Genomic DNA, 23,791 nt, shown 5'->3' with positions numbered 1-23,791 from the left:
CGGAGTTTCCGAGCTCGCCGTGGGGGTCAACGACATGGGTTGCCGAAGGTGGAGGCCTTGCTTTTGCTCCTCACACGGAGGTTCCTTACCAGCCTCGCGGCTCTGCGAAAGTGGCGACCATGATTTCTTGCATGGCTTCTCAGCTCGGATACGTGAAGGTGGCAACGAGAGGCCCATGGCTGCATGAACGATCGAAGGTGGCAAGAGTCCATGGCTTGCATGAGAAACCAGGTTAGTTAATAAAAATCAATCGAAACAGCTAATTACGTGTGGAGGTCACGAGCGCGCGGTGCGCGGCCGGACGACGGGCAGCCAACCATCCTCAAGCGGAGGTGGTGAGCAGCTCACTACCGGAGACGGCACTTTTGCCGAGTGCAAAAATTTTTACCAAGAGTATTTCGTCGGGCACTCGGCGAATAGAACTTTTACCGAGTGCCGCACTTGGCAAAAAGAAACACTCGGTGAACAATAGATTTGCCGAATATCAAGCGCTCGGCAAACAATAACACTTGGCAAAATCTATTTTGCCTAGTACCCTACACTAGGCAAAGACAGACACTCGGCAAAGCTCCGTCAGCTGCGAATGACAGCAAACGGCCGTTAGCTTTGCCGAGTGTCGGTATCGCGGACACTCTGCAAATGTGTGATTTGCCTAGCGCTTTTTCAGGGTACTCGGCAAAACATATTTATTTTTTTTCCTTTTTCCACCTAAACTTTTTTTTGTTGTGATTCTAGATTACCTTGAACTACGTATGCAAGTTTGGCACATTGCATCCGATGGTTAAGCATGGACCCACTTTGATAGCTTTCATCATGAGAAAGCCAGAGAGACTCGTAATGTACGCGTTGCGTTCGTAACAGATGGGTTCAATCCTTATGAAATGATGGCTGCCACGTACACATGTTGGCCCGTCTACGTTATCCCCCTCAATCTTCCACCAGGCGTATGCTTTCAACGACAGAACATATTATTGTCATTGATTATTCCTGAATATCTGAGGAATAATATGGGTGTGTTCATAGAGCCTCTAATTGATGAATTGGTCCGTGCTTGGGAGGAAGGGGTATGGACGTACGACCGGGCCACGAAGACAAACTTCAAAATGCATGTTTGGTACCAATACTCCCTGCATGACTTGCTGGCGTATGGGATATTCAGTGCCTGGTGTTTTCACAGGAGGTTCCCATGCCCAGTATGCAAGGAAGGTCTTAGGTTCATTTGGTTGTAGAAGGGTGGAAAGTATTCGGCGTTCAACAAATATCGGCAATTCCTCCCTCGTGACCATGCATTCAAACGAGACCAAAAGAACTTCATGAAAGGTGTCACGGTGACAGACCTTGCACCTCTGATGAAGACTAGTGCCGCAGTCCGTCAGCAGATAGATGGTCTCGTGGTCAATCCAGAAGGTGGCTTTGTGGGATATAACTAGCACCATATGTGGACTCATAAGTCAGGCTTGACTCGGCTCCCCTATTATGATGATCTTCTCCTTCCACACAACATTGATGTGATACACACTGAAAAGAATGTCGCTGAGGCACTTTGGGCAACAATCATGGACATTCCCGGTAAGACAAAGGACAACGTTAAGGCTAGAGTGGATCTGGCAACGTTGTGTGATAGACCAAACCTAGAGATGAAGCCTCCTAGTCGCGGTAAGACATGGAAAAAGCCTAAGGCTGATTTCGTCTTGACCAAGCCCCAAACGAGGGAAGTACTAGAATGGATCAAGACGTTGATGTTCCCTGATGGGTATGCAGCTAATCTGAGTACGGGGGTCAACTTATCTACTATGCGAGTCGTAGGGATGAAGAGTCATCACTACCACATATGGATTGAGCGGCTTCTTCTAGCGATGGTTCGAGGGTATGTCCCTGAGAATGTCTGGCTAGTGCTTGCAGAGTTGAGCTATTTCTTCCGCCAGCTTTATACCAAGGAGTTATCTCGGACCGTGATTGCAGACTTGGAAATAATTGCACCGGTGTTGCTCTGTAAGTTGGAGAAGATCTTTCCACCCGGCTTCTTCAATCCGATGGAGCATATGATTTTGCACCTCCCATATGAGGCATGAATGGGGGGTCCCGTGCAGGGTCATTGGTGCTATCCAATCGAGAGATGTCTAAAGGTTCTTCGAAAAAATGTGAAAATAAATGCAAAATTGAGGCTTCCATTGCAGAGGCATACATTCTGGAGGAGGTGTCAAACTTCACAACAACATACTATAGTGACAACCTCCCTAGCATGCATAATCCACCCCCTCGTTACAATGCTAGCGAAAATGAATCGAACCTTAGCCTTTTCCGAGGGCAACTCGGATGTGCAAGTGGTTCGACCACCAAGACATTGAGACATCAAGAGTGGCACCAGATCATGCTATATGTGTTGACCAACCTTGACGAGGTGGTGCCGTACGTGGAGCAATTTGTTCATAAATTTTGGCGTCGATCAAGGGATCCTACCCAACAGGAATGTGATACCCTTCTTAGACAGGGTGCGGGAAATGGATTGCTCGATTTTATTTCTTGGTTCAAGCAGCAGGGCCATAGGATGAGTGCCAAGTTGAGACAGGTTGCCGATGGCTTTGCCTATAGGGTCAGGTCATATTCTGTTTATGACGTGAATGGATATCGTTTTTGTACAACAAGCTACGAGGCAAGTCGACCCAATCGAAAGACCACAAATACTGGAGTTTTTACTTCTGGCCTTGATGGGGTCGAGTATTATGGAAGAATTGAAGAAATATACGAACTCAGTTTTTATGGTTCCAAATCTCTTAATCCTATCATATTCAAATATCATTGGTTTGATTCTGAAGTAACGAGATGGACATATTCTAATCTTGGGCTAGTCGAAATTCGATAGGATTCCGTCTTACCATGAGACGATGTCTATATTGTGGCCCAACAGGCCATACAAGTTTATTATCTCCTATATGCATGCCAAACCAAAGAGCATCTTAAGAGTTGGTATGCTGTGCACAAGGTATCACCGCACAGTAAAGTACCTGTTCCAAACAATGAAGATTATAACTTAGACCCTAACACATATGACGGAGAGTTCTTTCAAGAAGAGGGGTTAGAAGGACGATTTGAGATAGACTTAACCGAAGCGGACGGAATTAAAGTTGAAACGGTTGTTGATGAGGAGGAGGAGGATGAGGTGCAAAATGCGAAGGACTTACAATACTACAACGATTACATTTAGACAATGCCAATGACGACATTGATTTTTCAGATAGTGTTGATTATGACATGGTTGATAGTGATGATGAGACTTATGATCCAGCTGCTCTCGATTATGAAGATTATTTTTAATCAATGTAATACTATATTATTATGTAATTATATTTTATTTATTTTGCATCTCTTTCTAAGTATGTCTTGTTTATCTGTACTTATTACTTTACTCTTCTTAATTGCAGGTGATTGAACAAAGATGGTGGGCAGTGGGATGAGGAGCATTAGGTCGTTTTACCAGAGGGTTAGGTCCGCTGAAGCTGGGTCGTCTGAGAGTAGGAGGGGGAGGAGGAGGGGGACGACGCAGATGCCCCTGCAGGAGGCCACGGAGGAGGAGGCGCAGGTGGCCTCGCAGGACGACACGGAGGAGGTGGCACATGTGGCGCAGGAGGAGGACGAGGCGCAGCAGACCACCTCTGGTTCCGCGGCCTCTGGTTCGTCGAGCGTCTACTTGCGAGGTAATTAACTTTATATGTTTTTATTGCTTCTTCATGTTATATGTTCAAATTTGAATTAGAAACTAATAATTTTTCTTAATCACTTGTGCAGGTCCCGCGAGTCTGCCTAAGCGGCCGATACCTCGTGAGAAACGCCCGTTGATTCAACCCGAGGGGGAAAAGTAAGTAAATTTTTATATTTTCATTGCTTCTTTATGTTATATGTTCAAATTCAAAGTAGAAACTAAAAGTGATGGCTAATCATTTGTGCAGGTCTTGGAGGATTGTGGAGAGTGCAGGTGCTGCTCACAGACGCTCCGTCAATGGCATCCGCGGTCTTCTGTGCAAGGAATACTTCCCTGGCCTGGTTGAGTACGCTGGAGTTGTGGGGCCAGCCTATACGTTCGACCAGTACGCCGCCGCCCCCGATACTGAAGATCGGGATGGCAGGGTATTCAACAATAAGGCGGAGCGGGTGAAGCAGGAGCTATGGGTAAGTGCTAAATACATCGCATTCATTGCACATTCTTGAAATAATGAATGGTATACATCGTGTTTGCATGCAGGATTTCTTCAGATGCTAGGATGGGTTTGAGGCCATGGCTGATGTGGTGGCTACCAGATGCTGTAAGAAACTAGTCGTGGACTTGCACAATAAGGCGCGTCTCCAGGCCATTATAAGTTTCCATGCCACCGTCCTTGGAGAGAAGGTCACCAAAACGGACGCAAGAACCATATCGTTGACTGAGGTGACTTGCAGGTAAATATAGAATATTAATGTTTATTCTTTTTATATTAAGTATTCATTCCTTTTTACATTAAGTATGATTAATTTCATCTTCTACTATGTCATGTACTTATTGTCCTGTAGATGATTCCTTATTGGTGCGCTGCGCATGCCGAGTGTTGGCAACAGATGGTGCAAAAGTAGTGCTCCAACGAGTGGGAAGAGTCGCACAACGCTTGCCGGGAGCGGCGTTTGATGATGCCTGGTGTACCACACCATCAAGGCAGCCGCAGCCTCAGCGGATATGCAGAAGCATAGGTACACGAATTCATTTATTTAATCCAACACTCAAGTATGCATGATTTCTAATTGTCTTGCTGGTTTTCTCGCAGTCGTTGTCACATGGTGGCCACCCTTGCTCTCTCTTCAAGGCATTTGCTATGACCCACAAGGGCAAGGCGACATCCGATGTCAACTACAACCTGGAGGACGGGCCTGAGGCACACAGCAACGCGACCGCCCACAGACGTCTCAATGAGTACACATCGATGGCAAGGGAGGTCCATGGTCCAGATTATGATCCGACCACCGAGGACCTTGACGGTGAAGTCGTCATGAGGGTCGGAGCTGGTAAGAAGCATGGGCGGTACTGGATTACCGACGGCGCAATCGACTCATCCTCTACTCCTACTCTATCTCAGATTAGAGTAAGGAGCACCAGTGCGAGCCCAGCCATACAACCTCGGCAGGACACTTCACATTATCTTTATATGTCGTTTATTGATTATTATAGATCTTTTCTTTGCATTATTTTAATATTGGGGTGAAAATTTTGCAGGGCCAGCTAGAAGAAGAGAGGAGGCTACGTGTGGACTTGGAGGTGAGGATGAGGGCCGAGCGTGAGGCCGAGCGGCTGGCCGAGCAGTAGAGGATGAGGGAGATTCTTGCTTACATGGAGAGCCTTGGCGCCGCAACGGGTGCTGCTCCTCCAGCTTCGTTGTTTTCTCCACCTCGACCTTCACCTCCACCTCCTGATCCGTTTTCTACTCCTGTGAGTATGGATAAGTTTTAGTCATGTATGATCGTCATTTTTCTTATCTCACACATGTAATCTCTTCTACTTTGTGCAGAATCAATCGGCGGCCTCAAATGATCCTCATGTTTCTCCAATCAGTCTAATTGGCCAACTTGGTGATGGTTCTCGAAATCAGTCAAATGATCCTTTGTTGTGAACTTGTTGTAATCAGTAGTTTTGAGAACTGTTTGTGAACTTTGTGAATTTGTCCGTTGAACTCTTGTAAAACTATTTTGCATTGCTTGTTAACTTCGTCGTTAAACTCTTGTAAAACTTGTGGTCGATCAGCTTGTTTGATGCATCTGTGTAGCTATTGTAAACTTGTAAAACTATTGTGCGAGGCTTCCCAACCGGGGAGGGAGAGAAAATAGGTGTTTCCAAAAAAAAAATTTATACCTTTGCCGAGTGCCTCTCACGCGGCACTCGGCAAATAAATCTCTTTGCCGAGTGTCACTCCACTAGCACTCAGCAAAGAGCATACGCTTTGCCGAGTGCTGACCTAGGACACTCTGCAAAAAGCATACACTTTGCCGAGTGCTTCTCTCAGTCACTCGGCAAACGTCCGTCACCGTTTCTTCCGCCGTCACGTCCATTTTTTTTGCCGAGAGCAGGATTAGGCCCGGCAAAGAACACTCGGCAAAGAGGCCTTTGCCGACCCTTTCTTTGTCATTTCCTTTTTGCCGAGTGCAACACTCGGTAAAGATTTTGTCGAGTGCTTATGTTGTTTTGCCGAGTGTGTCAGACACTCGGCAAATGAGGCTTCTCCCGTAGTGTCGATGCATGGTGCGATGGTGATGCAGCGAATTTACTTCGCGAGGGTTACAGGATGACAAGATGATGCCCATGATCCTGCCTAGAGCCTTCGATCTTAGTTGTGTATGGCGTAGCGCGTGATGCAGCTGTGTTTTTGTGCAGCCACCTCGGTGCACGCTGTCCATGGTCGGCCTTGCCGCGAGGGTTAGAGGTGATAGACAGGGTTCAGCTCTTCTAGCGAAGCTCGTCGCTTGCCGCGAAGGTTCACTCCGCCAGCAGTTTGGTAGGGCAAGGATAGCTTTGATCATGGGTCTGTACGACTTTGACTTCGGGCGCTAAAATTTGCGCGGAGATTAGCTCAGGTGTTGCCTGGGCAACCAGCACTCGGGCGGAGGTGGTACGTGCAATGCATGTTTGCATATACTGAGAAAGGGACATGCAGACCTAGAATATAGGTGGAAAAATGATCTGGGCCCAGAACAGGCAGCCTTGTGGGCGTGATTTGCACATGGGCCAAAGTAGGCCGGGCTCAAGGTTCGCGGGCTGATCAGGGTGACAATGTTAACACCGACGCGAGCGACCGGTGCCCACATTCTCGTTCATGCGAAGGTAAATCGTGCATTCACGGGCGCGACACACTTGAGACATCGCGCAGCCAACCTTGCCTGCAGCTTCGGTGTCATGCTGTGCGGTAGCTTTGGTGCCGGGCTAAAGTGGCGAGCTGCTGATGGGTTCGCTTGGACCATCATTGCCCAGCTTTTGAGGCCGGTTGCTTGGTTGGACAGCGAGATATTGTTTTCATATTATCTTAAAAGAAGTATATATCTATGATTTTAATAATATTCTAAAAATATTGTTTACAAGATAAAGAGTTTTAGAGGTGAAAACCAACATATTATGTTAAGGTAATACTTTAAAAAAGATAAAAGGCTAAATATTTCTATCAGATTTGGACCGTTTGTGCTCTTTGCACGTCCCATCCTTATTGCACCCGCCATGCACCACCCGTGTTTGTTGCGATGCCTCATGCATAACGTCCCCGCCGTGGCTTCCCGTGCTCGTTGCAAGCGCTCATCCCCACCGCGTCCATCTCTATGGCCAATTAATATCGCCACCTATCTCCGCTGCATGCTGCTAGTGCTTGCCACGGTGGCCCTACAGCTACCGACTTTGGGAAAGAAGAATAAATAAAAAAACTAGCATCTTAAAATTTTGATATTTGTTTTGGAAAATGTTGAATCTATTGTACTCATATATAGCCTATAGAAAATATTGATTATGCTAGAAAATATTGATATATATTTTGAAGAATGTTGATTATGTTATTTTCGAATGTTAGTCTGATTTTTTAAAGTTGTTAAATTTGTTACGTTAAAATATTAATTTAGTTTAGACTAGCAAATATGCTCATGCATTCGGGAGAAAAAAAATCATCACACAATATTCTTAGCTTATCCCAATAAAATGGCCTAAAACACCCACACCATTTATTTCCAAAATTAGGATTGAAGATTATACTGGAATAGAGACTATTAGAGTATCTCTAAGAGTTTAGATATAATCCTAGTTAAATTTAGAGTTTTAGGAGGACTTAAGAAAATACAAAATTTTCTAAATGGTGGGAAACCAACGGACGCTGCAAATCAGACTCTCCGTATTCAAATAAAGGTCCACGTCGGATCCACCTTGTCATCAATTTTTTTCCCGTCCTTTTGCCCACGGCCGCCGCACAAGGTCCTGGCTGCCGCCGCACAGGGCCTGGCGCACGTCCTGGCTGCCGCACAGGTGTGACCGATGCCTGGCTGACGCCGCCGCGAGGCCGTGACCTTGCTGACACCGCCGCGTGTCCGTGACCTGGACGCCGGCGCGAGGACGCCGCGCCTGGACGCGAGGGCGCGAGGACGCTGCCGCTGCGACCATCTCCCTCCTGATCCCCTCTTTCTGCCACAAGCTGGATAGGGGGACACTTCCGTCGGATCCATCCCACACGCCGCCTTCCACAACAGCTGTTGAACAGGGACGCGGTGGCCTAAACATGACGAGGCGACAGCGGCTCGGCGCAGGAGCGGAAGAGGACAAACAGAGCAAGGGTGTGACGGCAGCAGGGAGTGCGTGCGGACCAGGACGCGACGGCGGCTGCCACTGCACAAAGCCCCTTAATTTCATAATTTCGTCGGTCAAAAATAAACCGACAAAAATAACTCGCTTATTTCGTCGGCCAACATAAGCCGATAAAATTAGGACTTGTTTTCATCGGCTAGACTCTGGCCGACGAAAAAAGATTCATATTTTCGTCGGCTAGGCCCTGGCCGACGAAACAAAGATTATATTTTCATCGGCATGCGCTAGGCCGACGAAAATAGACCCAATTTCGTTGGCCCACTCGGGTCGACGAAAATATAGGTACCCTAATAGGACGATTTGAATGTCGTTCTAGGCCCGCACGCACAGCACTTCGTTCGCAGCCCCCGCGCCCTAGCCCCGCGCCCCGCTGCCACAGCCCCCCCCCCCCCCGCCGGCCCCGCGGGCCCCCGCCGCCGCCCCGCATGGCCACCTGCGGCCCACGCCATGGCCCCACGGCCCGCCGCCACCCCGCCCCGCACCCCTCTGCCACGCGGGCCCCCGCGCGGCTCTGCCTCTGCCCCACGGGCGCGCGCACGTCTGCCCCGCGGCCTCGCGGCCCTAGGCCGCGCCGCCCCCGAGCGAGATCCCACGCCGCGGCACAGCGGCCCGTCGACACCCCGCGGCCCGCCACCGCCCCACGGGCCCCCGCCGCCACCCCGAGGTCCCACGCCGCGGCCCCGAGGCCCGCCGCCACCCCCGAGGTCCCACGCCGCGGCACCGAGGCCCGCCGCCGCCCCGTGGCCCCCTACCGCCCCACAAGCCCCCGCCACCGCCCCCGAGGCTCCACGCCGTGCCCCCGCGGCCCGCCACTGCCCCCGAGGCCCCACGCCGTGCCCCCCGTGGCCCGTTGCCGCCCCGCAGGCCCCCGCCGCAGCCCTTGAGGCCCCACGCCGTGCCCCCGTTGAGAATGGGGAGTCACAGGAGCAGGAGCCATACAACCTAGTTGATAGCTTTGAGGAAAACGAAGATAGGATGGATGCAATGATGAATGATTTTATCCAACAGGTTGAGAATGCTGCTGAGGTACCGGAATATTTTGGTCTGCTTGTGTTATCAAAAGAACCATTACATGGGGTCCCTACTTTATCACAGCTTGCTGCTGTGATACGGTTAATAGCTATAAAGTCCAAGTATAACTTTTTAGTAAGTTGTTACAATGATCTTGTTGACTTAATTTCGGATATGCTTCCGAAACCTCACAAGTTCCCGAAAGACTTTTACTACTCAAAGAAGCTGTTAGCTAGTTTAGGGATGCCGTATCAAAAAATCTATTTGTGTAAGAACAATTGCATGTTATTTTGGAAGAACAATGAAAATCTCAAGTACTGTTTGTTTTGTAAGAAGTGCAGATACAATAAGGTGGTTAAAAAAGATGGAAGTGTGCAGATAACAAGTGTGCCCGTTAAGGTGTTACGGTACCTACCATTGAAACCAAAGCTTCAACGGTTGTACCTATCTCAGAAGACTGCAAAATATATGAGATGGCACAAAGAGGAATTCGTAATAATATAGGATGCATGAGCCATCCATCTGATGGTACGGCTTGGAAGGCCCTCGACCATTATGATCCAAGTTTTGTAAGTGACCCCCGGAATATGCGTGTTGGGTTGGCCACTGATGGCTTCACTCCCTTTTAACTCAATTGCTACCCCCTACTCATGTTGGCCAGTGATAACAATTCCATACAATCTTCCACCATCATTATGCATGAAAGATGAGTTTGTGTTCTTGACGCTCATTATACCTGGCCCTGAAATCCCGGTAAATGTTTGAACATGTTCATGCAACCATTGATTGATGAGCTGCATGACTTGTGGAATGGAGTTAGGACGTATGATAGCAGTTGGAAGGAATACTTCAATATGCGAATAGCATTTCTTTGGTCTATTCATGATTTCCCTGCATATGGAATATTCTCGGGATGGAGCACGCACGGCCGTCTATGTTGTTCGATATGCATGGGTGATACAGATGCTTCTCGTTTGAAATATGGTGGCAAATTCTTAATAGTATTTTATTTTCTAATTGTTGTTATGGAACTTGTTATCTTTTATTTATCATTGCTTTATATGATATTAACTAACCAGATTTTATTTTTTCAGGATGAGGTCATTTCTGCACTCTCTAAAGGGAAAGAAGGATGTATCCTCATCTCCAAGGAGTCAGGCAAAGAAGAATATGGCTCCGCATCTTCAGATAGGCCTTCTCTCTTTAGAGGCAGCAGTTCTCACCTAAGCTGAAGAAGTGCACTTCAGCGATGTCTAGACAAGGCTGTGCAAGTAAGTCATATGTAGTTTGCATGTGTAATTTAATTTCTTTAATAACAATAAATATATACTTGTCTTTGAACAGCAAGAAGAGTAAGGTAGGGGTGCGGATGAGGAAGAATATGTCGCGAATGTGGATGGCGATGGAGATGGAGGTAGTGGAGAGGGAGATGGGTGCGAGGATAGAGAAGAGTGCGAGGATAGAGATGGAGATGCAGAGGAGGATGAAGAGGAGGATACTGCTGCACAACCTGTGTTCAGGTACTTATGACCATTTCATTTCATGAAGAATTTTATATAAGCTAGCTAACTAATACAATACATTTAGATTTAGAGGCAACAATGTGATGACTCCTACAGTAACCAATCCGGCAAATCGTCGACAGATTAGACCACATGGGGATTGGTAAGTAATATATTTTATTGTTGTGATTGTTTTATTTAATATATTATATAGTTCAAGTAAGAAACATGATGGATATCATGTTCTAATTGTAGGCAGTGGGATGATATTTTTTGGGAGGGAAGAAATAGGTTAAAACCTGTGAATGCAACATTGGGAACACTTTGTCGATTTCACTACCCAGGAATGGTCACAATTGGAGGTGTGCTTCAGCTTGCATTGAAGTGGGAGCACTATAAGCTGCAATCGGATGATCAGAGCATCACGACTGCAGCAAGAGTTTGGAATGAGTTCTGGGTACTTTTTTATCATAACTTGTCTAACTTGTATAACTACTATCTATTTGATTCATTTATAAGTTGTCTAACAAATTTATTTTTCTTTTTAGGAGAGGTATCGTTTGGTGGAGGAAGAGGAGCAGTGCCTACAAGATAGGGCTCGTTCTGTGTTCGACAAGGCAGCGACGAAGGTGGTAAGGGACATGATGTCCAATGCTCGTATACAGTGCGTTTGTTTATACTATAAGAAAATAAAGCTGCAAGACATAAACAAGAAACTGGGTGCTTCTGAGATATATCTCCGAGAGGATGAGTACCTTCAAGTTAATATTAGTGGTTTGCCTTGGTTGAGAAAGTGTCCGGATGCTTGGCGAGCACTTTTTGCTTACTGGGCTTCACCTAGCTTTGTGGAAAAATCTAGGATGAAGAGAGCTAATCGTGAAGCAGGACTACGGGTTACACAAAGATACGGGGTTGATGGACACCTTCGTTTGGCTCGTCGAATGGTAGGTGTTTATTATTTCAATTTGATTATTATGTACTTACTTGCAATATCACAATTTCTTCTTTGCCAAGAGGCACAAAGTGGGGTGGCCCCAAGCTATATTGAGACATATATTCGAGGCCACCACGGCGCAGATCCTACACAGTCAGTGTTGCTTTGCAGTGAGAATGCTACACAGACTCTGATTAGTAAAATAATTTGATTTCAATTAAGCGATGATTCGAATTTAATCTTATTATTGGTTGCCAGAATGGTAGGCGAGATATGGTGATAAGATGGTGGCACGTCATGGGGAGTAGTACGATTGGATGAGGAGTGATGTGGATGTCGGTGCCTTATACTCAAGCGAGGGAGGAAAGAAACATGGCAGGTTCAGTATGTTGAATGGTGTTATTGATATAAGTGGTGCTTTGAGTGAGGTAAGGTGTTCTTAGCCCTCTCAGAATTCTCGGGGCTACCAACGGGAAAGTGAAAGGGAAAGTCGACTGCAGGAGGAGATAAGACAGCATAGAGAGGCGATGCAGAGGCAAGAGGAGTGGGTAAGGCAACAATACGAGTACATACAAGGTTTTTTCGCTCAGCAATGACAGATTCAAGTACTATGCAAGTTTGATATTTTTTTAAGTCCTTGTGCACTTTTCATTGCTATAAGATACTTGATCTACTATCGGTTTTTAGAAAATGCTAGCGGCTACCCTTGGCTCACAATTTAATTTGCCACCTCTTCCTTCGCCTCCTCCTCCACCGCCGACTTTTGTACCATATGTGCATCTACCGTCTCCACAAGTGGTAATTATATTCGTATAATTAGCAATGCTCAAATTTTCTTATATATATATATACTAAATAGATTTAACTTTGTCTATAATCAGAGTTCGACGAGTACTCATCCTTGAGAAGTTTCTACTAGCCCGTCCACGCCACCATCGACAGCGCGTAACATTTCTGGAGGTGACTGCGGCAGCGGACATAACATTACCCCTTCTTGATTTGTGTTTTCGCATTTCGTTGACATATATATGTTATTTAGACTATGGATTTCATGATTGTACTTATTGGATGTATTTGATGATTGTGTGATGATGTATTTTATAATTCTGCTTATGGATATGTTAAGTAACTGCTTATGGATGATTGCGTTTCATAACTGCTATTACATGTAGCTGTTTTTTTAGCAGCTGACCGACGAAAATACTGGACACACTCCAGTATTTTCGTCGGCTCGGCGAGCTGACGAAAATACGACAATGATTTTCGTCGGCTTGGCTAGCCGACGAAAAGACTTGACCTATTTTTGTCAGCCAGCAAAGCCGACGAAAATATTTCCATTATTTTCGTCGGCCGGATGTGAACATTGGCCGATGAAAATAGCGTTATTTTCGTCCGCAACCGATGAAAAAGCGCTTATTTTCGTCTATTTTTTCCGTCGGCCTAATTTCGTCGGCCGACCGACGAAAATAGCTATTTTCGAAGGCTTTAGGACTATTTTCGTCGGTTTCTGACCGACGAAATTACACTATTTTCCTATAGTGTGCGCGCAGGATTGGTGCAGCGAGCCACGGCGGTTGCGCGTAGAATTAGGGCAGCGACACACGGAGGCTCCGCGCAGGAGAAGAAGAGGGCGCGAGGGCGGCAGAGGGCGGGGGCGCGGGAGCGCAAGAGCGCGCGGGAGCAGCGAATCACGCACCAAATCGGAAAGGAGCGCGTGGGACGGGGAGATGGCAAGGCGAATCCAATCAGAAAACTTGGCTAGCCGATGGGGGGAATAGCGATCAGGATGGAGAAGCGATGTAGAAGGCGACACTGTTGGAAGCCCAATTTACCAATACTTTTTCAATTTTACTGAGTAAGCCCATTTTAGCTAGCTTCTTGGAGTTGCTCTTAACTGAGCAACTCTTCTCTCTTCCTCCTCCACCCTCCGTACCCTCTCCCACCATTTCAGACATATAAATGCTTAATCAAGATAGAGAACATACCTGTAATTATTGGATGGGATCTTTTCAGATTTCTGTAGGATTGTAAAGGGATGGTGTGCAGGTTTTTCCATCAGTAATGCTACTGTTAATTAAGCAGTTGGGCTGTATAAATTGTATGCACTTGATCCATCAATCTGGCACCGTATTGGCAGAAATAAAGACATCAAATTCTGCTATGACACCTGATAGATTATTAGTGTTTTAACACTTTGATGGAGGGTAAGAGATTGCTTCTGTCATTGTAACGGATAAGATTATTTTTTGTTAGTGAGATCCCCATAGCAAATGAAGATCAACAGATCACTGTGGCCTAGCAGACTTCTTGACCCCTCTTCGCGGTTCAGTGAGAAAGATCTTGCTGTCTATGCATCCCTCAATAAGAAGTCTGGTTTCCAGTAAAGATGACATACAGTTAAACATGGCTTGTGTATGCTACCATTTTCTTCCTACTTGGCTCGTTTTGGTGGCTTACCCAATTAGGTGTTATTGGTGTCTGTTGCGTTTGATAGATCACTTCATTAGAGGCACAAAATTTAATATCCAAAGCTCCAAGTCACAGTGTTTATTTTCATGGACTCATGGTGGGAGAAAGATTACATCTACAAAGCTCCCTGGTTTCGACTTTCGAGTCATGGAGATGTTTGTCGTCGGACCTGAAGATTGCCTACCATACATCACTGAAGGGGAAGACACTTTGTGCAGTAGCAGTTCCCTGACAAGGCGAGTTAGCTACTAAGTACGTACGGTATTGGTTCAATGTGGGCACAGATCATTAGTCTACCTGACTGAACTAATGAACAACCGTGCTATCCTGCATCCTAATCAACTTGAGCTTTTTGTTCCAGCGGTTTCTTAGCGACTCAATGACTGCTGATCAGAGAGCATTCATGCATTCATATATGAGATTACGAGAAGATGATCCGGCATGCCTGACAGAATGAAATTCACAAGTGCATCTACCTCCCAAAGCATCACTGACATCCGCGCTCCAGTCATTTAGTGGAGTAGCCACCGGTCCAATATTCAAGTCCCAACCACACGGACCGCAATGATGACCTCCTCCTGCGACATTCTACGCCGGCTTGAGCTTCTCCTCGCGGCTACCGCTCGTGTCCGTGCGAGTTGAAACTTGAAAGTCACCGCCGCCATCTTCCCTCCAATAGTAAGTTAGTAACCCACAATCACATCGATCCATTCGGCCACCCATGAATCTTCCGCAGACTCTCCTTCCAATACTGATCTATTCTTTCTCCTCTGAATTCGCTTTCTACACCACGGGACTGTAGGCGGAGCCGCACGAACGAGGAGATGAGCGTGGTGTGATGCGGAGCCAAGGCAGAAACGATCCGGCGTTTTATAAGTAGGCAAAGATTATGGAGTCTTCCTCCTCCCTCTCTCATAAAATCGGTCGAATTTGTTCAGCCCGTACCTTCGTGCGACGGTGTTTTCTTCCTCCCCACGACTAGATGTGGGTAGAATTAACTGATAATCGAAAACTGAAGCGAAATAATCGAGACCATAATCCAAGTGACCGAACCGATATTTTCAGTCCTAAATCGGTTCCCAGATCTAAATAACCGATTAACTTCTATCTTTTCCTTGAGCTCGGACAACCAAATAACCGAACTACTATCTATTAGGCTTAATAGCACGTACAATCCAGACCCTATTAGACCTAATAGCACGTACAATCCAAATCCAATAAGCAGATTTACCTATATAAATTATTCTCAACCTCTTCGGTCCGTTCATCCCGAAATCCCCACCCAATCCATCCATACCCTAGCCGCCAGTCTTCTCGTCTCTCTCTTCGGCGGCGGTGTTCCCTCAAACTCCGCACCGCGGCCTGAACGCTGCACCACAACCGGTGAGCCGCACCGCGGCCTGCGGTCCCCGCGCCGCCCCAACCTAGAATTGACCCGTAGATATATTTTCATGGTGGTTCACGAGCTAAACGAGCCAGCTCGAGCTGGCAAACGAGCCGAACCGAATGTAACTTTAGCGAGCCGAGCCAAGCTAGATCGTTATCTTAACCAGCCTGCTCGAGCTGAGCGGGTCGATACCCAGGCTTATCCCCTTCCCTCCCCTCCCCGCCTCCCCGCGAGATCGGTGTGCAGGCGTGCCAGCGCCTCCACCCGTCTGACGGTGACGGCCTGACGAGCGATGCGCTGGGCAGGCCTCAGTCGGCACGAGTTCCTCTCAGCCGGGCGCCCCTAGCAGCTCACGGCCCGACCATCTGGCAGGTAGCCGGCGGCGGAGCAGCAGTGCCTTCTCCTCGACGGGCAACACGCCCACACGGCAACAAGGCCCGCTCCTTCGGCACCGCAACCCATCTCCTCCCTTCGCTCCCCCAGCGCCCGCCGCTCTCCACGCGGTCGGCCCGCGCGCCGCCCTCCACGCTCCCCTGCCCAGCTGCAGCTCGAGTCCGGCTGGTGCGGCAGCACCCTCCCTTCCCACGGCTTCTCTGTTCTTTCTCTCGGCCTCGGTCTTCCTTTCCTAGCGGCGACGAAAGGGCGAGTTGCGCTGCCCATTGTTCGTCGAGCGACGGGCGCTTCGCCGGCGACGAACATCCGACAGGGGTATGCCTGCCTATTCCCCTCCTTTCCCATCCTGCTGCGCGAAATCGAACACCCAAACCCCTAACATATGGTATTTGTATTCGGATCTGACCATGACTTTACCTACTAAATTCGATCTTTTTGCAACAGTTATTGGGTGTACAATGTCCTGTACTGGTTCCGCCCCTGGGTTGAACAGTTAATGATTAACACATGGGTCCTGGTCCACAATTGATATATTTAACTTGGAAAATTTTGGGTTGGTTTTTGATTTCTGGTGTTTGGCCGACCTTGGTTGTAACAGTGCAGACACTGAAAGATATACACACCCTGCTCTTTCAATTAAAATAGTTTATTATACTGTCTTCAGTTTGTTCTCATTGCAGTTGGCCCTTTTTCCTTCATAAAGGACAATGGGAGCATCCGTGGCAACTGGTATGCAGATGCTGGCCGTGCGCCCATGCATCCCAGCCTGCAAACAGGTGCTTGGTTCGACATCAGCGCTATCTGCATTTGGAAGGGCACTTAGTACCAGAACTGGCTTTGCCAGCTGTTCCAAACCCACATCAGTGGGGCCAATGACTTCTTCAAATTGTAAGAGGGTTATTGTGAGGGCAATGTCTCAGAGAGGTTCCCAAGGGCTTCCCATTGATCTCACAGGTAAGCTGAACATAGATGTTCTTCGCTCGAAATTTTCAAGTTACATTGTTATTGATACATTTCTTACAGTGCATTTTTTTTCTAAATTATTTCTTGTTTGTATTTTTGTATCATTATTATTGCTAATGCACACTTCCGTTATGCTTCTGTAAAGTTAATGCCAAACACAAGGCCTTCACCCCCTGCCCCCTTTTTTTCTTGTGTGTGTGTCTCTGATGTAACGATGTACAACTGAGAAAGCTCTTCACTTCAATCTAACTGGGGAAAAGGTCTTTCCATGACGAATACTATAATATGGAAATTTGATCAATGGATTTGTTTCTCTCCACAACTACATAAAAAGAATAAATACATCTCCGTCAAAGATGGCCTTGGTAACAATTTTTTTTTTGAGAAATATTAAAATTGAATCAGTTTAGACTCTAGACTTGTTGATAGATTCTGGAGTCAGCATTCAATAGAGTACTTGGAAATTGGAATGGGAAGCAAAGCAACATAAGCTATATAGTTAAAAGCTGAAACATTCTAGTCAAAATTATTTAGTCACACTGCTGCATGCCGAAGTGAGTTTTACTTGACCAGATATGGAATTTCCATGTGTTCAATCAAGGAAAGACTGGGTGAAGATAGGAGAACAGGTTCTCAGGTTCCTTTGCCTGCACCAAATTCTGTTACCATAAATCAGTCTTATTAGACCTGTCTACAAATTATAGCACTCTACTTTGTCAAATGTAAGAGCATTTCAAAGTGAAATATAACAGATTATTGTCTTATAGCTAGACCTGTCTATCTATGGAACTGAAATATAACCATTAACTAGCTCCTTTGTTTTACAAGTGCATGATCTTTTTTTGAAAGGTGGGCATACATGATCTGACCCAATGCACATCTTCAGTCACTACAGGTTTTCTAGTTATTAGCTATCTTGTATTTCTTTATCAGGCAAAAGAGCATTTATTGCTGGAGTTGCTGATGATAATGGTTATGGTTGGGCAATTGCTAAGGCTCTTGCTGCAGCTGGTGCTGAGATTCTTGTTGGTACATGGGTGCCTGTAAGTCGATCTCATTCTCGAAATTTATTGGACTGGATGTTTTGGTGAGAAATTATCTTAGAATTATCAAAAATTTGCAGGCGTTGAACATATTTGAGACAAGCTTGAGACGTGGAAAGTTTGACGAATCACGGAAGTGCGTTCATCTGATTAACAACAGTTTCAGCATAGTTAAAATTTTCTTTATTCTACTTCAGTGAATCTTGCTGAAACTTTTATTTTTCTTTTGACTTCTACATATATTTGATGTAGGCTCCCTGATGGATCTCTTATGGAGATCGCTAAAGTATATCCACTGGATGCAGTTTATGACACTCCTGAGGATGTTCCTGAAGATGTAATGCTCATCGTTTATGATGTCTTCGTTGTCATTTCCCTTTCATGCTTTATGAGCCTTTTGTTCATGTTGCAGGTTAAAACCAACAAAAGATATGCTGGAGCTTCAAACTGGACTGTTAAGGTTAGCTATAATGTGCCTTTTACCCCCATCAAGCAGCATCAATTCTGTGCTTTGAAATGCTTCCTATCCAGTGCTTAGTTTCCATGTTCTTTAAATCTGCTAGGAAGTTGCTGAAACTGTGAAGAATGATTTTGGCAGCATTGACATCCTCGTGCACTCTCTTGCTAATGGTCCCGAAGTTAGTCTATCATCAAATCTTTATAGTAGTTACTGTCATTGCCACATCAGGATCATCTAGTTGACCTTTTCTTTTATCAACACAAAGGTAACAAAGCCTCTGTTGGAGACATCAAGGAGAGGATATCTTGCTGCAATTTCAGCATCTAGTTATTCCTTTGTTTCTTTACTTCAACACTTCCTTCCCATAATGAATCCAGGTAATATTTCTTCTATGATGTGCCTATTCTGTTTCTCTGCTGATTTTCTCTTCGGCTCCTATGTTATTGGCTCAGTTTTATTTTAATGACTGCACACCTTCTCATGATAGCATTATATTTTGAAGTGAGCAAGGCTATCCTTTTAAACTATGTTTAAGTAGTATAAATGTATGTTGAAAAGAGTTGCCGGTAGCAAATATACTTCGCACTTTCTGAATTGCAGGACCTGTTAGGTTTGTTGACATGGGCTGACACACTCACATTGCAGTCCTCCACCTGCATAATTAGTGTTTGTTTCGTACCGTGCTGGTGTGTTACAAATCGTTCCATGAGGCAACCCTTTTTCACATGTTCATGTTATGCCAAGAACCAGACATGTTGAGTTTACCAAAGTTAGCTTTGGTTAGGTAATAATGCAAATACACCAGCACTGCTACTAGTGTTACTTGTGCCTTGGTGTGGTAAAACTGTGGTCTAATGTGCTTTTTTGGTAAAAATTATTGTTTCTTTTTGTTGGATAAAGAACTATTTGTTCATAAAACTGTGCTCTAATATGTTTTTAGTAAAAAATCATTGTTTCTTTTCATTGGATCAAAAACCATTTGTTCTGACACATACCTTACTCCTTTTATTCCAAAATCGTTCATTTTTATTTTCCATAATTTGCAGGAGGTGCTAGTATCTCCTTGACCTACATAGCTTCTGAGAGGATAATTCCGGGGTCAATATTTTATTCATAATTTCACTTTCACAGCTAATTTATCAGCTCAGTACTTATGGTGTTTTTGGTGATTGCTTTATAGCTATGGTGGTGGTATGAGTTCAGCAAAAGCAGCACTCGAGAGTGATACAAGAGTACGCACTTCTCTATGAGATCTTGCATATGTATAATAATGCTTCTGCTGTATATATTTACTCCGATCCATTTCCCATTTCAGGTTCTTGCGTACGAAGCAGGTCGAAAAGGCAAAATCAGAGTAAACACAATATCAGCAGGTAACTTCTTTTCTTTTGCAAAGAAAGTAAACAAGTCTTCTTTAGGAAATCTTGAAGAATAGAAACTGTATTCTTGAACATCACCTCTGTTCAAAATTAGCAGGTAGCTGCAAATTGATAAGTTTATCCATAAAACATTTGTAATTTGCAGTAACTTTATTATTAACTTAGCAGCACTTGTGTCATCTGCGTCATGCAATTCTTTTGTCGTCTGGGGTCATGCATCGCATCTATCTCCATAGGTCCACTGGGAAGCCGGGCTGCGAAAGCTATCGGATTCATCGAGAAGATGATAGAGTATTCCTATGTCAATGCACCACTGCAAAAGGAGCTATTGGCAGGTCAGATTTCCCGTCCTTGCTTTTGAGTGTATATGTTTTGCCTGTTTCAAAACAAGTGGACAGAACAGTTACTTCTTTCCTTCTATACTCTGAAAGCGCCATTACCTACTCGACAGCTGAAGTTGGGAACACAGCAGCATTCCTCGTGTCTCCGTTGGCGTCTGCAGTCACTGGCTCGACTATCTACGTTGACAATGGGCTCAACACAATGGGACTTGCACTTGACAGCCCTACTTTATCCACATAAGAGGCCCTCGGCTTTGGAATTAGTTTAAAGGACGGTAGATTTTGCAGGAAATTGAGTTTAGGCTTTGGAATTAGTTTAGAGGATGGTAGATTTTGCAGGAAATTGAGTTTATTGTTTGCATTAATTTGAACTATCAGTTGCCATTCGGGAATAGAATTGTAGGATGCAGTTTATGGGTCCATTGTAATGCTAGGGTTTATTTTTTTCAGGGAACTGAGCTATCTTTGCTGTCTTCAGCATCCGTTCGTGCAAGTAAATCGTCCAAGGTCTGGACCTTTGTGGTAAATGTTTTTTTATAAAGAAGAATCACAAAATGTGTTGGAACAAGGAACTGGATAGAGCTCTCGCTGGGGGAAAAAAGTTGTGGTCCATGGTAAAAATTGCAAATGGGGTAAATATCCCGACTTCAGGTTGAATCCGATGAAAGTTTCTTTGACACACGAATCGCGCCTAACGGGCGCTTTCATATATTCGCACACCACGATCTGAATATTTTAGCAGAGTTCAGACTGTTTTATCCTTCCGAAAGCGTGAAACAGCCGGATCGCAATCAGAAAGGACAATAACAGGGGCAGAGTCATTTTATTCATCTTGTATCCGTGTCCGGATCACCCAGCGCCACGTGCGCCGGCAGCGCTTCTGGACACCGGCACACGTACACAGCGGCTCGAGCCGACCCAGGACACGTGCACGTACACGCACAGCCTCCAGCACAAGACGGCACACGCATAAATACCACCGCCGGCCGCCGGGCAACCAGTCACCACGACGGCACATCGCCGGTGACAAGCTTCCCAGACGCCGGCCGGCCGGCGAGCGACTCGATAATATCGGTGGAGATGCAAGGCGGGAGGAGCTCGAGCGCGGTGGAGGCGGCGGCGAACGTGGGCGCGTCGGCGTGGGCGGGCAAGGAGAAGACCAAGGCCGTGGTGGAGGAGAAGGTGGCCAAGGCGAGGGCGCGCGACCCGGCGGCGAAGGCCGCCGCGGACGCGCGGATGGAGGAGCGCGTCCGCGGGGTGGAGGCCGCCAAGCAGGACGCCATGCGCCACAACGCCGCCGCCAAGGAGCGCGCCTCCGCGGCCGAGCACCACCCGACGCCGCTCGGCGTGGGCAGCGCCACCGCCGCGCCGCCCGTGTCCGCGGGGCCCGGCGTCCACGTCCTGGACCGCTCCTCCGCGGCGCCGGCGCCGGCGGCGAGCGCAACGGACGGCGGCCATAGTGCTACTGGCGGCGTCCCGCCGGCGAGCGGCACGGCCTGAAGAGGGAATTTACGTATGAGAAGCGCGTCGCCGGTCGATCGTGTGCACGTGGTTGTGCAGATTGGCTGTGCTTAATTTCCCAGGAGTCCGTGTGAGATTTCCTTCGCATGCTGTGTTGCTGTGTGCGCCATGTTCTACGTTTGTTGTGGGTGGGTGTATTCTCTACTGCTATTATTGTGGATCGTGTGGCGTGAGCAGATCGCCGTTTGAAGCTGCTAGCACTGGTGTGAGAGCGTGTACCGGGGAGACTGATACTTCCTTCACTGCAGCGTGTTGCAAAAAGTCTTAGTGCTCTATGTGTTGCAAAAAGTCTTAGTACTTCCTTTCTGTTTCTTTTTTTTCTTTTTTTTGCGAGGAGACTTCTGTTTCGTTTTATTCCTTGTATTTTATGTCTTGTTCCAAATTGTAGATTATTTAAGTAAATCTAGATATATATTAGAGAGGTTCAACACCGCCATGCAGAGTGGAGGGAGGGACGGCGATGACCATACCACTTTTTATTTTTCCTTTTAGGAAACGAGTTGTGACAAGAACCATGTTTCCATTGGTCTCCCCCCTTTGTGCATTCCCATATATCATCCAAGCAATTACAAACCTTTTGGATTTCAACCTCTCCGCAATGGATTTTTGGAGCTGTTCTAAGCTGGTAGTTTCATTTTCGGCGGCTTCTCCTTCACTCTCAGGTGCAGGTAGCTAAGGATATCTTTGGGGAGCCTAAGCACATCAATATTAGACTATTAGTTGATACGCATTCCCAGAGCCCAACATTTAAGTGTTCTTTAGTTTTGCTGCCATTGTAAAGATGTTGAGCGAAAAGTTGTCTTGCCAATACCACGTGGGCCGACAATTGGAAGAACGGAAGCATGAAGAGGCCATAAAAATCAGCCGGGCGAGCAAAACAGCCGCCCGAATTTGGCCTGGCTTCATATGGCGAGCATGCACTGCGGGAGCGCTCAGCAACTCAACGAAATCCTCCTAATCTTTAAGAGCTTGGCACATCAGATTACGCTTCTTACATGATTTGAGAAGAAAGATGTACTCATCGGAAATACAGGAGCTGTCTGTGTCAATGAAATGTCTAATTCACTAAATTATTTTTGAGAACGATCTGTGCACATATTTCAATTTTCTTTTCTTTTTTCATTTGAAAACGGAGTTCTTATTACTTATCACACCCGGTTTTAAAGGATAAAACCGAATGCTTAACTATATGTACGTCAGGATCAAGTATGTCAGGATCAAGGTCCATACTTGATTTTATCAGTGAATAATCAGTAACAGTGTCATACAAGAGAATTATAAAAATTATCAGAGTTATACAGCTTATTCTGATAATGAAGATTCCAAACTTCACAGGCAATCGACCGGGCGTTGCGTAGGCCTAGAACTCAACATCATCTTCAAAAGACTTCACATCACTTTCTCCTCTGAGCAGCAATTATAACAAGCGTAAGTACACTTATGGTTGGTACTTAGTAAATGTTGGGAACTATATGACATGAAGGTCAAAGTTAAGGAAAGGCTGACCGGCTTACTGGGATAAGCAATTTTAGTTGGTCAAGTTTTATTAGCACCCGATTACTAAGGTATAAATTCATACCAAAACCCATATTAAAAGAAATAGAAGAGATATAGCACAAGCATAACCAAAACTATATACATGGTTCACGATTTAATTCATCTTCAAGTTTAATTATCATGTGAGGGTCCAAGCCACTCTTAACCGTGAGCACGGCTGATATATCAGTTTTCACTCTGCAAAGGTTGTATACTTTACCCATAATTCGTCTCCCAATTTGCCCAAGATAGCTAGCCTCTTAAACACTTCCGAGGTGAGTGGCAAGAGATTCACTACGAGGCCTTTACAAAGATTCTCTAACTTATGACAATCTACTAAGGTTTAAAGTCAAAGCGGTCATAACTCTCCCTAGTGAGGTAGTGGCTTAGCCAAGGACCACATATCAAAGCCTCAAGAGGACCGAGTTATACCCCGACGATGCAACCCTTTTGCCCTTTCAGTAAGATTATTATAAGCTAAAGTTTCTAATTAATTAGTCAA

At 46.0% G+C, this 23,791-nt stretch overlaps 2 protein-coding genes across 8 annotated transcripts; both read left to right on the top strand.

Annotated features, from left to right (window-relative positions):
* The first annotated feature begins 15,837 nt into the window (after positions 1 to 15,837).
* LOC112880560 (enoyl-[acyl-carrier-protein] reductase [NADH] 2, chloroplastic) lies at positions 15,838 to 20,913 on the top strand. 7 transcript variants are annotated; one of them, XM_025945245.1, is made up of 12 exons: positions 15,838 to 16,361; positions 16,750 to 17,000; positions 17,943 to 18,052; positions 18,133 to 18,188; positions 18,305 to 18,512; positions 18,616 to 18,690; positions 18,778 to 18,889; positions 19,559 to 19,610; positions 19,693 to 19,744; positions 19,828 to 19,885; positions 20,128 to 20,226; positions 20,323 to 20,759. In XM_025945245.1, exons 2-12 carry the CDS (start codon positions 16,754 to 16,756, stop codon positions 20,499 to 20,501), a joined length of 1,248 nt encoding a protein of 415 aa, XP_025801030.1. In that variant the 5' UTR covers positions 15,838 to 16,361; positions 16,750 to 16,753; the 3' UTR covers positions 20,502 to 20,759. The 7 variants fall into 7 exon arrangements, with proteins under 7 accessions (XP_025801030.1, XP_025801028.1, XP_025801029.1 ...); XM_025945243.1 differs by having other exon boundaries at positions 16,727 to 17,000; XM_025945244.1 differs by having other exon boundaries at positions 16,711 to 17,000.
* Positions 20,914 to 21,131: 218 nt separating this feature from the next.
* On the top strand, positions 21,132 to 22,059 carry LOC112880561 (18 kDa seed maturation protein-like). Its single transcript, XM_025945250.1, has one exon. It carries the CDS (start codon positions 21,313 to 21,315, stop codon positions 21,730 to 21,732), a length of 420 nt encoding a protein of 139 aa, XP_025801035.1. The 5' UTR covers positions 21,132 to 21,312; the 3' UTR covers positions 21,733 to 22,059.
* The last annotated feature ends 1,732 nt before the right edge of the window (positions 22,060 to 23,791 follow it).

Source organism: Panicum hallii, chromosome 2 (genome assembly GCF_002211085.1).
Source record: "Panicum hallii strain FIL2 chromosome 2, PHallii_v3.1, whole genome shotgun sequence".
Taxonomy (NCBI): domain Eukaryota; kingdom Viridiplantae; phylum Streptophyta; class Magnoliopsida; order Poales; family Poaceae; genus Panicum; species Panicum hallii.
The sequence above is the reverse complement of the archived record's forward strand: the minus strand, read 5'-3'. Positions and strand labels throughout refer to the sequence as shown.